Source organism: Oncorhynchus kisutch, linkage group LG13, assembly GCF_002021735.2.
Source record: "Oncorhynchus kisutch isolate 150728-3 linkage group LG13, Okis_V2, whole genome shotgun sequence".
In the NCBI taxonomy this organism is placed as follows: domain Eukaryota; kingdom Metazoa; phylum Chordata; class Actinopteri; order Salmoniformes; family Salmonidae; genus Oncorhynchus; species Oncorhynchus kisutch.
Window position 1 is genome coordinate 49720594 of NC_034186.2, and position 15053 is coordinate 49735646.

At 44.0% G+C, this 15053-nt stretch overlaps 1 protein-coding gene across 9 annotated transcripts in view; it reads left to right on the forward strand.

The window, feature by feature from the left end:
- LOC109902237 (phosphatase and actin regulator 4B) overlaps positions 1 to 15053 on the forward strand; it is a 67169-nt gene that overhangs the window by 37304 nt on the left and 14812 nt on the right. For 4 of the 9 annotated variants that reach the window (XM_031786477.1, XM_031786480.1, XM_031786475.1 and 1 more), the window contains exons 4-6: positions 6168 to 6329; positions 6662 to 6742; positions 9827 to 10345. In XM_031786477.1, the coding sequence (XP_031642337.1) occupies positions 6168 to 6329; positions 6662 to 6742; positions 9827 to 10345 (762 nt within the window). The other 5 variants (XM_031786472.1, XM_031786478.1, XM_031786474.1 and 2 more) reach the window with 3 other exon arrangements.

Consider the following 15053-nt stretch of genomic DNA (forward strand, 5'->3'; position numbering starts at 1 on the left):
GGAATTCTTACTGGTTGGTAGGTGATCAAATACTTATGTCATGCAATAAAATGCAAATTAATTACATAAATGGGATTTTCTGGATTTTTGTTTTAGATTCCATCTCTCACAGTTGAAGTGTACCTATGATAAACATTACAGACCTCTACATGCTTTGTAAGTAGGAAACACTGCTGATTTAGCAGGTTATCAAATACTTGTTCTCCCCACTGTATATGGTGGCTCCATAGAGACAGAATATGAATACCTCAGTGGGTGTCATTATTTAACCTTTGACCTGGATCTGGCCACAGTCAGGCCACATGAGCAGTCAGAGCCCACCGCTGCTCAAGAAACTACTTTCGTTACTGCTGATTTTGGTCTATTAAGCATCTGAGTACCTCATTCAAAGTGGAAAGAGATCCTGTGCAGAACTGTGGTGGGCATATATGAAGGGCTAAAGCCCGAGAGGTTAGCCAGAGAATGTTGGTAAATTCTGTTGTGGTAAATCCAATATTCTCACTCACTCTAACACACACACACACACTAAAATACAAACACATATTTATACACCACCAGTGCAGCTCAAAGGAATGATTGGCATCCGTCTGAATGCTGACCGGAGGGAGGGTCAGTGAGAAAGGGAGAGGGTGGGGAGTACTTCAAGGGAGCAGGGAGGGTAGGTCTTACGGAGACCGAAAGAGGGAGGGAGAGGGAGGATTAACCGAAAGAGGTAGAGGGGAAAGAAAGTTGCAAAGAGTTGGTGGCGAAATAGACAGAAAGAGGAGACTAGTGAACTTGGTTGAACAAGCTGTGGACCAGGTGTGCTCCTCCTCTGCCCAGCACGGAGTGTCTATTCCTGGGTAGAAAGAGCAAAACAGGCCCCTCTGGGGCTGGATCATGGGACAGAGCCTTCCTCTGGAGACCCCAGCTCAGGACCAACACATCCCCCACAGAGGTGAGTTTCTAGCTTACTTACTCACTCACTCAGTCACTCACATACATCTGCTCTATAATCAGTCTCACACAGTCACTCACATACACCTGCTCTATAATCAGTCTCACAAGTACACATTTATAAATAAACTCACACACTTTTACTCACTTGTAAAAAATATCCTTAGTGATCAGTTTTTCAATTTCTTTTCAACATCTTGGGTGCTGAAAAAAGTTTGGAGGGCAGAGGAGAGGCAGGGCTGAAGATTGTATAATCAACAATGTTGCACACTTTATTTATCTCTCTTTACCACAGGGAATGCCAAAAGTCACTGGGATCAGGTGGATGAATATCAGCTGTGTGTGTGCGTGCACCCACATTACTGAGTGCAGGATACCCTTCTGACATGCTGTATGCAAAACAAAAAGATTAGCCGCACAAACACATGTCTCACTGTTTGCGGCAGTAAACTGAGATATTGAAACATTTTTCTGAGGGATTACTGGAAATATGATTGTCTGTCTGAATGTGTAGAGTGTTATTATGTGCTTTTTTTTGAAGCCATTCCATCCAGCTTTCCCTCAGTATTGTTGTGGTCTGTTATCCCATGGAGGTTAAGCCTACGAGGTTGGGTTGTCTTGCTAGGTTATTGTATAGAGATTAAGTTAGGCAACCAGCGAGTAATCGGCCTAGTGTGCCACTTGTGTAACAAGTTAAACAAGCACACCATGCAAAAAATGGACCAGCCCATCTTGCATTTGAAATGCCAGATGGCCAGTTCGACCCTGTGTGTAGGTACTAGTACACAAAACCAGGTTGAGAGATGGCTATCTTTTCAACCGAAAACTTTAGGTATTGGAATTACCTCTCTGTACCACCCACTAGTGACAAGTCAAAACTTATCTAGGCTCCATTTCAAAACATGGAAGGTGACTAGTTTAGGGTTGAGGAGGGAAAGGGTGGACTTTCCTTGTGGAAGCAGACTCATATCTAAGTGATCAGGCTGCTCGAGGCAGTGGGCCTGCTGCTGAGGCCCTGTAAAACAACACTATCTGCTCTCCACCACATGCTCACCTGACTGCTCCTGCTATGAGTCAATGAGTCATGGGGCTGAGGCTAAACCTGGATCATAATTAGCTACAGTTTTTTACACAAGATATGTGATAACTATGTTTCCATACTCAACGTTACAGCTTAGCTTATACAAAACGTTGCCATAGATTTTTCAACTAACCTGCTCTTGGCAATACTATCTTCGTTCTCGTGTCAGGTACAAGATTATCTTCTAAATGTCCGTGTCCAGTTGCTGGTGGTTCTACAAAAAAATATATTAAAACCATGTTTTGTATCGAGCGGGAAATGCCTCTTGCATGTGTGTAGATCTTTGTTTTTCTCGCACTGTGTAACTTGCTGTCATCTACTAGTAGAAACAACTAGTTCCTGCAAAGATGCTGGGAAATGCTAGATGTGCGTTGGCGAAGAGCCTCCCAGCACGGCACAAAACATGGATTGAAATGCTTTTGGATTTTTTTTTCTCCAGATTTTTTGTAGAATCACCTGCAACTGGACACTCACATTTCTAAGAACATTTTCCCTAATGACCATTACTCAGGCCTCTTTCTTTTTGTGGTGGGAGACTTGGTGTGAGATGGTGTGTAGTCAAAAAAATATATTTATGACAACTCTTTTTATTGAGTTATGATTTGTTTTTCTGAGTGATTCATAAATTTTTTGTCGTTCTTTTGAACTGCTGACTGCAATTAACACTACAGCAGGATTAATACGAGTCAAAGATCATAGTCAGTAAAAAATAGCTCAACTTCCCATCACTAGTCTGAGGTGTGGAATATGTTTTGACACCAGGTGTGGCTATTAGCATTGCTTTGAGGTCATCTCAGTCTGGCATCTTCCACTAGATAGTAAAGCCACAAAGTTAAAAATGGCTATATTGTAAAAATGGGAAATCACGTTTTAAGTAGATAAATTGTAGAAATAGGTGGAATTTATGACGTTGTGGCTGTGGTAACTGTTACAGGCTTTGGTTTTCGAGGTTGGTTCTATTTAGTTGTGGGTTACTGATTGGAATTATCCTAGTTGATCAGGATGTGTTGCACCTGTTGCCTCATTAGTCAGTCGTTAGTTTCAGGTGATATTTAATAGCTACAGAGCCAATGTGAAACAAAGCCTTTTTATCATGTCTCACCTGTTTGGTTTGTGCCACATTTATTTGCACTCCCTTACCTAAGTTGGTGTGAGTTGTCTTTTCCTTTAGTTTGTCTGCTATCAGGCAAATCCAGTGGGTGTTTGTTTGGCCAGCACCCAGTCAGTAGGCACCCTCTTGGATGCCTTTTAAACCCCCACCTGTTTTGTTCTGGTTGTCAGAGGCTCATTTGGTAGTTGCCTATTTCTATTGAGCAGCAATTTTTTTTTGGGGGGGGGGGGGGTATGTAACATTACTAGTGACGACCAAGTCTGACCCTGTTTCCTTATTGGCAAGCTCTAGATGGGCTGAATTCCTGATTGGACAGCACTGTCTAGCCTGGTATCCTTGCTGTCACTGCATCATTCACTTTGAACTTTTCTTCCAGACCTCTCTAAGGTCTGTTTTTACATAAAAACCGTACACAACACTTAAGGAATCTTCAAGAGGTCTAGGTGATTGATGATTTTTTAGAAGGGAGTGATGATGATGGAGGGTTTATGGTATTGTTATACAACGGGTGGGTCTAATCTTTAATACTGATTGGAAAAAAACGCCTATTCCACAAATTAGCACCGGCTAAATCTATGACGTTAAAATGCCTATTTACTCTGTTCCATCTGACTGCACAATCATCCCAGCCAAGTTATAAACTTGATCTCCATTATAAAAAGCATCTAGACATTATCTCAATTTTCTTTTACACTAACATTTAGTTTTCAACAGCAGAGATTTGTATAAACCTTATAGAACATAAAGACTGAACAACTGGATAGCGTCTCTAGCAACCGAGCCGATAGAACAAACAATCAGCCAGCTTGGGTAGCAACCCTAGATTTGTGTCAGGACTATATCTTGTGGAAGAATGAAATGGTATGAATAAATTAATCAAAATAATGTTTTTAATGAAAATATGTCAAAATCATTATTTGAATATGTTTGGTAACCCGTTGTATAAAAGTGATAATGCCCTTGAAACCGGTGTTTTGAAGGATATATTGGCACAATTTGCTAACACCCCTGCCAATATACCGCCTTCTGGCATTATCACTTAATATTATGTCCTGTGTGCTTTATAGCCGATAGCCTGTACTATCAGTTGAAACAGGCTCTCTGTTTCCATGTGAGTGGTGGAGGTTGACTTTGTTCTCTGTCACAGTTAGAATCAGGGTGGAGTACCGTTTCCTCCCTTGTTTCCCAGAACCCTCCCCCCTTTCCTCTGTCCGAGTCACACAGCTGCAGACAGCCTACACACACCGGACCTCCACTCACTCTTCAGGCACGCTTTTGACTAGAAAATGGGTATAGGAAGGATCCATTTGGTCACCTTTCGAATCTCCGGGATAAGATCAACTGTATTTCCTGCTACCAGCTGAATGGAGTGAATGTGCTGCCGTGTGTTTCTGGTAGTATCAGTCAGTCAACCCACTGTGGATCTGGAGTGTGTCGGCCCAGCACAGCCATCATTTATCCTGCTTGAGTGGATTTTAACTGACCTGCCTGCCTGCCGTGCTCTCCTTGTCAGACAGAGGCAAACCGTTCTGCCAGAGCCTGCTGTGCCTGTGTGTAGGAGAACCAAGGAGGTGTATGTGTTACAGACAACTGCGTTTAGCAACTCATTCTTTGGACATCGTGAACTGAATCCACTGGTTTTTGTAACTTCCTGAAGAGAAGGCTGTACATGGTTTGGACCTGGCCTCTGGACTTTGATGTTTTGTCCGTATGTGGCTTTAGTAGCCTTCTGTGGGTCTCTGCACTGTCACAGCCGACCCCCGCCCCTCCCTACCTAGGGTGTTGGGATCGACTAGGGACAAGTGTTTGAGTTTTTGAACACAACCTTCTGCTTCCTCATGGCATGCTGCCTCAAGTCCCACCACCATGGAAGCTGGACCCTGACCTCTCACCCAGGTGACTAGCTCTGTAATATAACCTCCATGACCCTGCTTTGGAGCCCATTTCCACCTTTTGACATGTTTCCTCTACCTCCACTTCTGGTGTTTTGAAGCTAGGTATTGTATAGTATTATTACATCTGCCCATCAGCAGCTGGCAAATATTATAGTGTTTTTTTAAGCGTGCGTTGTTGTGTGAACCGAATTGCTGGGGCAGTGTTATTGTCAGGACATCCTATGTTTGTGGGACTGGTTGGTTGTTTTGCCCCAGCCCTTCTACACTGTAAATATTATGTCTGCTGAATAAATACCTCCACCTTAGAGGAACCTGGCTCACAGAGATGTTCTGTGACAGGCCTTGTGAAGCTCAGCACCTTGTCAGTCAGCCTGTCAATCACCTGAGCTGTTACCATGGAAGCTGGATGTCTGTACGTGTCTCGGAGAGAGACTCACTCAGGCCAAAGAGAGAGTCCTACCTACAAATAATTTTAAAGGTGTATGACTCCACATTGTTAGTGAAAAAGCATAAAGAGTGCAATGTGTGTCTGTGTGCTTCCACATAGCCTGTTGTTGTTGAAAGGCTTATAACAATATTCTCCCAGTAGGGAGGAATGTGAGACTCTTGATTTTGGGAAGCTATAGGCAGAGGCTAGTGCAAGAGGAACTCTCCCATCTCATAACTGTTGGTTACTTGGCTGTGAATGTGTGGAGGAGTACATGCGCTTTCACTATCACCCTGCCAAAGCACACACAGTCCCAGAGCTCTGAGCTAACGTTAATAACCTTCCTAATGAGCCTGGCACTCCCATGTTCTTTAATCACGGTGCATATGGGTGTCAGGCTAGCATAGCTAGGCTAATGTTCCTCTGCACTTTACTCTGTGTGCATATGGGTGTCAGTCTAGCTCAGTTAGGCTATAGGCTAATGTTCTAATACTACACTTTACTCAAGAGTGCATGGGCCAGGCTAAACAGCAGCTGGTGCACAAGGTTTTGCTCGCCTGAGTTAGAGCTCAGCTAGGCTACTGTAAAAAATGTCTGGGCAAGGGTTACCTCTGCTCTCTGCGCTGTTGATATGTTGCAGATGCCCAGTTGTGGTTGTCATAGTTCAACAGTGTTTCTTGACTCTCTATTCTTGTCTCTCTGACGCCATTGCTCCAGTTGATGAAGTTGACCACCTGCACACCACGACGGAGGGAGATGGGGACAGCACCCCTCTCCCATTCAAGGGCAAGGGCAAGTTCTCTACCCTTGGCAAGATCTTCAAACCATGGAAGTGGAGGAAGAAGAAAAGCAGCGAGAAGTTTACGGAGACTTCAGAAGGTTTGTGTTATGGTTTCGTTGTGTTTGTTAGTTTTTATGTGTTGCATTCAGTCTTTATCAAATGCCTTTCAGTGTGCTTTCTTGTCTCCTGGTGATATGGCCAATTTTCCAGTGTGTACAGTTCAGTCTGCTTTAACAAGATGATTGTTATAGTGGTTAGAATAATATGATTTTTATTTGAAGATCTGTAAACTTACATCTTTGACTTCTGGAACGTGAGATGACACTAAAATCTGAAGTATTATCTTTGGTTTTATATGCTATCTGGAAGAAATCTGAAAAAAACCACAGTGCATTAACGCACTGGCTTAAATTCTGTGTGTTGACGGCAGTTCTGGAGAGAAAGATGTCGATGAGGCGACCGAGGCAGGAGCTTATAGAACAGGGAGTGCTGAAGGAGCTCCCGGAGAATGGTAAGAGTGCTGCCACTGGTGATGTCACTCACTCACCAGATCCCCACATGACTCAATCAGCCAGTTCCAGTTGGCTCACTAACCCTTCCACTTGCTCCAAAACTTTGAATGTTTGGCGAAAGATTGCGCTGGAGGGAGAAAGATGGCGCCGAAGGGTAGGGCTGCCGTCTTATCGGCTCTTAACCAACCATGCTATTTATTTTATTTTTTTACGTTGTTCGTAACTTTTTTTGTACATAATGTTGCTGCTACAGTCTCTTTTATGACCCGAAAAGAGCTTCTGGACATCAGAACTGGGAATACTCACCTCAAATTGGACGAGTCGGACTCGAGGGATATACTACGGACACCCGACCATGCCCAGATCCCCGTGATTCGCTGGAAAAGTAAACGTAGGTTTCACGGAAAGAAATCAGGATGCCTTGTGAGGATCAGGCGACGAGTGGCTAATCTGCCCTTGCCTTCCGTTCTGCCAGCTAACGTTCAATCGCTGGAAAATAAATGGGAGGAACTGAAAGCACGTATATCCTACCAACGGGATATTTAAAAACTGTAATATCTTATGTTTCACCGAGTCGTGGCTGAACGACGACATTAAGACCATACAGCTGGCGGGTTATACACTATCGGCAGAACAGAACAGCAGCAGTAAAGACATGAGGTGTGGGCCTATGCATATTTGTAAATAATAGCTGGTGCACAATATCTAAGGAGGTCTCAGGGTTTTGCTCGCCTGTATCTCTGATAAGCTGTAGACCACACTATCTACCTAGAGTTTTTATCTGTATTTTTTGTAGCTGTCTACATACCACCACAGGCCGAGGCTGGCACTAAAACTGCGCTCAATGAGCTGTATTCCGCCATAAGAAAACAGGAAAACGCTTATCTAGAGACTGCACTCTTAGTGGCCAGGGACTTAAATCAGTTTCACCTCATTTCTATCAGCATGTTAAATGTGCAACCACAGGGTAAATTCTAGACCACCTCTACCCCATTTACAGAGAAGCGTACAAAGCTCGCCCTCCATTTGGCAAATAAGACCATAACTTTATCCTCCTGATTCCTGCTTACAAGTAAAAATGAAAGCTGGAAGCTCCAGTGACTGGGTCAATAAAATAGTGGTCAGATGAAGCATGCTAAACTACAGGACTGTTTTACTAGCACAGACTGGAATATGCTCCGGGATTCTTCAGATGGCATTGAGGAGTACACCACATCAGTCACTGGCTTCATCAATAAGTGCATCGAGGACGTCGTCCCCACAGTGACTGTACGTACATACCCCAACCAGAAGCCATGGATTACTGGCAACATTCGCACTGAGCTAAAGGGTAGAGTTGCCGCTTTAAAGGAGCGGGACTCTAACCCAGAAGCTTATAAGAAATCCCGCTATGCTCTTTGACGAACCATCAAACAGGCAATCGTCAATACAGGACTAAGATCGAATCATACTACACCGGCTCCAATGCTCGTCGGATGTGGCAGGGCTTGCAAACTTTTAGACTACAAAGATAAGCACAGCCGAGAGCTGCCCGGTGACACGAGCCTACCAGACGAGCTAAATAACTTCTATGCTCGCTACGAGGCAAGTAACACTGAAACATGCATGAGAGCATCAGCTGTTCCGGATGACTGTTTGATCACGCTCTCCGCAGCTGTTGTGAGTAAGACCTTTAAACAGGTCAACATTCACAAGGCCGCTGGGCCAAACGGATTACCAGGACGTGTACTCCGAGCATGCGCTGACCAACTGGCAAGTGTCTTCACTGACATTTTCAACCTCTCCCTGTCCAAGTCTGTAATACCAACATGTTTCAAGCAGACCACTGTAGTCCCTGTGCCCAAGAACAGTAAGGTAACCTGCCTAAATGACTACCGACCCTTAGCACATCAATACCATTATCCCAGAAGCCCTGGACCCACTCCAATTTGCATACCGCACCAACAGATCCACAGATGATGCCATCTCTTTTGCACGCCACACTGCCCTTTCCCACCTGGACAAATGGAACACCTATGTGAGAATGTTATTATCTATTCTTTAATAACTCTACCTACATGTACATAATAACCTCGACACCGGTACCCCCCCGCACAATGACACATTGACTCTCTACCGGTGCCCCCTGAATATAGCCCCGCTATTGATATTTACTGCTGCTCTTTAATGATTTTTTTTATTCTTATCATTTACTTTTTAATGAATTTTCTTAAAACTGCATTGTTGGTTAAGGGCTTGTAAGTAAGCATTTCACTGTAAGGTCTACCCCTGTTGTATTCGGGCGCATGTGACAAATCAAATTGATTTGATATATGTAAAGTGTAAGCAACATGTTGGACGCTCCACCACTACCCTACATATACCTATCCAGACCCTTCAGATCTGCAAACATTTAAGGGTTAGGGCAGCCAAGGGGGAGGGAGCAAATTGGAAATGGCTTTATCTTTATCAGACGAAAGTCCAGGGCTATCACACCTACACAGACAGCATAGTCGATGACAATAACAGCTTCAAATTCAGGACATTCAATGGCAGTTGAAGAGAGGCAAATTCACTCTCATGCTCCCTTTCAAACAGTATAACTGTATATTTTGGGAAGAAAATGACATGGCATTTTTCTTGAGCTGGGGAAAGTGGAACGAATTGTACCCTGCAGCGAAATAGCTTTGAAAGTCAGTGTGTTCTGTGCTCTTACTCTGCCGGCATCAGTGTTGCAGAGACCTGTTTATTAAACACATTTCACTCCATGGGCAGAGCTCTGTTCCGAAGGGGTTGGCAGTTAGGACACCTTTCTCAAACCTTACATTCTGAATAGGGCTGCGAAATCGTGTCCAGATGCACCGAGGGAACAAATCCAAAAGTCCATCCTGCCCTATTTCAACAAGCCAATTAAATTTGCCCATTTATACTCAAATATGCAGAACATTTTGAGGAGAGATGATGGCTTTGTTAGATTTCTGGCTAACCCCTCCCTCACACTTGGTTGGTGACTCAAAGTAGTGTAGTTTATAGATCTTCTCATGTGTGCGTGATGATTGTCTCTGTATGGAAAGTCTCACTGCTTGTATCCATTTTTGTGACAGAAGGGGACGATCCTCACAGCCCCAAGCAGCCCTACGTGAAGAATGGTCACACCCTGCCCGTGGGTGGAGGTGGTGGAGGGGGCAGAGGGCAGGAGAACCAGACAAGACCCCCTTCAGACTCTGGGGTGAACCCCTCAGACTTTAAGATTAACCCAGCCTGGCTGCCCCAGCCAGAGGACCGCAGGGTCCGCTTCCCCCCGGATGTAGACCGCCATGGGGACCAGGGTGGCCCCAGAGGCTCCGGACATCAGGAGGAGGGCCAGCGAGGAGGTGGAGGACGGTCCCAGGGGGAGGGGAAGTCTAACATGGCCTGGCAGGGCCAGGTGATGGGCCAGGTGCAGGGGATGGGACAGGAGGAGGGTAGACGTGGGGGCAGACTACACCCTTCTGATGGAGACAAGCGGCCGGGCCTGCAGAAGGCGCCATCAGAGGACGGAAGGAGGAGTCGCCCCGCTGAGACAACATGGAAGCCCACCCTCCCCCGGCACGCGTCCGCAGAGGAGGGAAGGGCCCGTAGAGGTGAGCTATTAACACCGACACATTCTTTTACTTTTAGATTTGTATGTATTGTTGTGAATTGTTAGATATTACTGCACTGTTGGAGCTAGGAACACACGCAATAACATCTGCTAAATATGTGTATGCAACCAATCAAATTTGATTTGACACATACACACCCTTATTCTGTGGAGTAGGGTGAAGCTGTCCCTAGACACTGATCTAAGGTTTGTGTTTTTCCCCCTAATGGAAGATTTGAAAAGGATCAGCTGATCCTAGATCTTTGCATAAAGGCAACTTCTACCTGGAGCCTGGTTTTCTGACTGCCCCTCCCTCCTTCCAGTCAGTCTTCCTCCTCTTCAGTCCTCTGGTTTGGGCCCAGATATAGACAGGGGTCTCGGAGCCTCTTTGCTCCCCTGAGTCCTGCTCCAGCTATGTGTCTTATTCAGGAACAGAAGGGAATAGAAGGAATAGCTCATCGTCTCCTCCTTTCGTAATTAATGCGGCACTATCGTTTTAACCATTCCTGCCCTTAAAAGCTAATGCCTCTCAGCTCAATCGTAAACCTGCTGAAGAGCTAAAGCTAATTGATACAATTCCAGCTATTACACACTGAGCTAAATGGCATTTAGTGTCTGCTGTTTCTTTTAGATATTATGCTGTCCCTGATTTATCTTAATCTTCTCGCTTTCTCTTTCTCTCTCTCCCTCTATTGTCTCTTTTCTCTCTCACTTCTGACACTTCCATTTCATCCCTCTCCCCCTCTCCTTTTCTCCCCTTTTCTCTCTCCCTCGGTTTTCTCTGACCTACAGTGCCTTCAGAAAGTTTTCACACCCTTGACTTTTTCCACGTTAGTTGTTACAGGCAGAATTTAAAATGGATTCAATTTAGATTTTGTGTCAATGATCTACACACAATACCCCATAATGTCAAAGTGGAATTATGTTTTTAGAAGTGCTTACAAATTAATAATAAATGAAAAGCTGAACTCTTAAGTCAATAAATGTTCAACCCCTTTGTAATGGCAAGCCACTACAAAGATACTGGCACCCTAACTCAGTTGCCAGAGAGAAAGGAAACTGTTACAGAGTTTAGAGTTTAATGGCTGTGATAGGAGATAACTGAGGATGGCTCAACAACATTGTAGTTACTCCACAATACTAACATAAATGACAGAATGCAAAGAAGGAAGCCTGTACATGAAACCTGTAATCCAACACAACACACCACGGAGTACCACTCTTCATATTTTCAACCATGGTGGCTGGATCATGTTATGGGTATGCTTGCCATCGGCAAAGACTAGAGTTTTTTTTAGGATGAAAAGAAATGGAATAGAGCTAAGCACAGGCAAAGTCTTAGAGAAAAACTTGGTTTAGTCTGCTTTCCAACAGAAACTGTGAGATGTCGTTTCTTTGTCATCATTAAAGGTGAAGACTGTTTTATCAAATCAATTCTCTGTAATTATTATTACATGATTAAACTAATCAAACTAACTAAACTAATTAAACTAACTAGGAAGTCAGGGCACCACGGAAAATCTTCAGATAACAAAGTTATAATATTCAGAATATAACTCTTCAAATATTTTAATATCTGATCAATTAGTCTTCTATTAATGAATTATTCTTTACCTCACGTCAGTCTCATCTGAACGTTGTAAATTGTTGGATATCTGCACAAACCCAACCTGTACTATAAATCATCCATACACCAATTTGCTTAATTATTTATTTACTAACTAACTAAATAATCACAGAAATGCATAAACAAACAAACCGTAGATATTGGTTACTAACAATGATAGGGAAGATTCCCTAGTGGGCTAAACCGATATGACGACTTGGTGGACAAAGGGAAGGGGGTGTGGACTGAGAGAGCTGGAAAGACAAAATTGATTCATTACACAGTCTATAATTATATACATTGAAATGCTAATCCTTCGCACATGAACGCTCACTCATTTAGGAATAATTGCAATCAATATATATTTACGCCCATATGTCGTTGTGATCTTCTCTGTTGGAATCATCAGTCTGTCTGTGGGAGAGTCAGTTCATCAGAGAGTCTCTGGTTACTCATGGTGGTAGCTCTATCGGCGGTTCCTGATAATGTCGGTTGTTATGGATACGTCAGGCGTCCATTGTTCTTAGAGTAGATGTTTCGGTGGTTGTCGGTATTCGCATCCCAAGTTTACATAATTTCGAGCTGCAGACTAGTAATTAGTATCTAAGATTTGCTCTTATTCTGTAGGGATAGATAGTCTCAGAGTTTAACCATTTCCAGGCATGTAGCCAATGCTCCACATGGTATGGTTTTCTAATCTTGGTACTCAAATCTGTGCCACCTCAGCTTACACCGAGGTATGCGTGGTCTTCACTTTTCGCAATCAAAGCTCACACTGTGGGTTTGCTTAGTCTGAAAAAGATTTTCTTAGGAGGGGCTTTTATTTGTAACAGTAGAAAAGGCGGTTCCATGATGCCAGATCATGTCTTCAAATCAAATCAAATTTTATTTGTCACATACACATGGTTAGCAGATGTTAATGCGAGTGTAGCGAAATGCTTGTGCTTCTAGTTCCGACAATGCAGTAATAACCAACAAGTAATCTAACTAACAATTTTTTAAAAAACTATTGTCTTATACACAGTGTAAGGGGATAAAGAATATGTACATAAAGATATATGAATGAGTGATGGTACAGAGCAGCATAGGCAAGATACAGTAGATGGTATTGAGTACAGTATATACATATGAGATGAGTATGTAAACAAAGTGGCATAGTTAAAGTGGCTAGTGATACATGTATTACATAAAGATGCAGAAGATGATATAGAGTACAGTATATACGTATACATATGAGATGAATAATGTAGGGTATGTAAACATTATATTAGGTAGCATTGTTTAAAGTGGCTAGTGATATATTTTACATAATTTCCCATCAATTCCCATTATTAAAGTGGCTGGAGTTGAGTCAGTGTGTTGGCAGCAGCCACTCAATGTTAGTGGTGGCTGTTTAACAGTCTGATGGCCTTGAGATAGAAGCTGTTTTTCAGTCTCTCGGTCCCACGGGGCGGTAGTCGTTTAGCTCAGTTACCTTAGCTTTCTTGGGAACAGGAACAATGGTGGCCCTCTTGAAGCATGTGGGAACAGCAGACTGGTATAGGGATTGATTGAATATGTCCGTGAACACACCGGCCAGCTGGTCTGCGCATGCTCTGAGGGTGCGGCTGGGGATGCCGTCTGGCCTGCAGCCTTGTGAGGGTTAACACGTTTAAATGTTTTACTCACCTCGGCTGCAGTGAAGGAGAGTCCGCATGTTTTCGTTGCAGGCCGTGTCAGTGGCACTGTATTGTCCTCAAAGCGGGCAAAAAAGTTATTTAGTCTGCCTGGGAGCAAGACATCCTGGTCCGTGACTGGGCTGGTTTTCTTCTTGTAGTCCGTGATTGACTGTAGACCCTGCCACATACCTCTTGTGTCTGAGCCGTTGAATTGAGATTCTACTTTGTCTCTATACTGACGCTTAGCTTGTTTGATAGCCTTGCGGAGGGAATAGCTGCACTGTTTGTATTCGGTCATGTTACCAGTCAACTTGCCCTGATTAAAAGCCGTGGTTCGCGCTTTCAGTTTTACGCGAATGCTGCCATCAATCCACGGTTTCTGGTTAGGGAATGTTTTAAACGTTGCTATGGGAACGACATCTTCAACGCACGTTCTAATGAACTCGCACACCGAATCAGCATATTCGTCAATGTTGTTATCTGACGCAATACGAAACATATCCCAGTCCACGTGATGGAAGCAGTCTTGGAGAAGGAATCAGCTTGGTCGGACCAGCGTTGGACAGACCTCAGCGTGGGAGCTTCTTGTTTTAGTTTCTGTCTGTAGGCAGGGATCAGCTAAATGGAGTCGTGGTCAGCTTTTCCGAAAGGAGGGCGGGGCAGGGCCTTATATGCGTCGCGGAAGTTAGAGTAACAATGATCCAAGGTTTTTTCAGCCCTGGTTGCGCAATCGATATGCTGACACAATTTAGGGAGTCTTGTTTTCAGATTAGCCTTGTTAAAATCCCCAACTACAATGAATGCAGCCTCAGGATGTATGGATTCCAGTTTGCAAAGAGTCAAATAAAGTTTGTTCAGAGCCATCGATGTGTCTGCTTGGGGGGGAATATATACGGCTGTGATTATAATCGAAGAGAATTCTCTTGGTAGATAATGCGGTCGACATTTGATTGTGAGGAATTCTAAATCAGGTGAACAGAAGGATTTGACTTCCTGTATGTTTCTGTGATCACACCACGTCTCGTTAGCCATAAGGCATACGCCCCCGCCCCTCTTACCAGAAAGATGTTTGTTTCTGTCGGCGCGATGCGTGGAGAAACCCGCTGGCTGCACCGCCTCCGATAGCGTCTCTCCAGTGAGCCATGTTTCCGTGAAGCAAAGAACGTTACAGTCTCTGATGTCCCTCTGGAATGCTACCCTTGCTCGGATTTCATCAACCTTGTTGTCAAGAGACTGGACATTGGCGAGAAGAATGCTAGGGAGTGGTGCACGATGTGCCCGTCTCCGGAGTCTGACCAGAAGACCGCCTCGTTTCCCTCTTTTACGGAGTCGGTTTTTTTGGGTCGCCGGCTGGGATCCATTCCGTTGTCCTGATTGAAAGGCAGAACACAGGATCCGCTTCGTGAAAATCATATTTTTGGTCGTACTGATGGTGAGTTGACGCT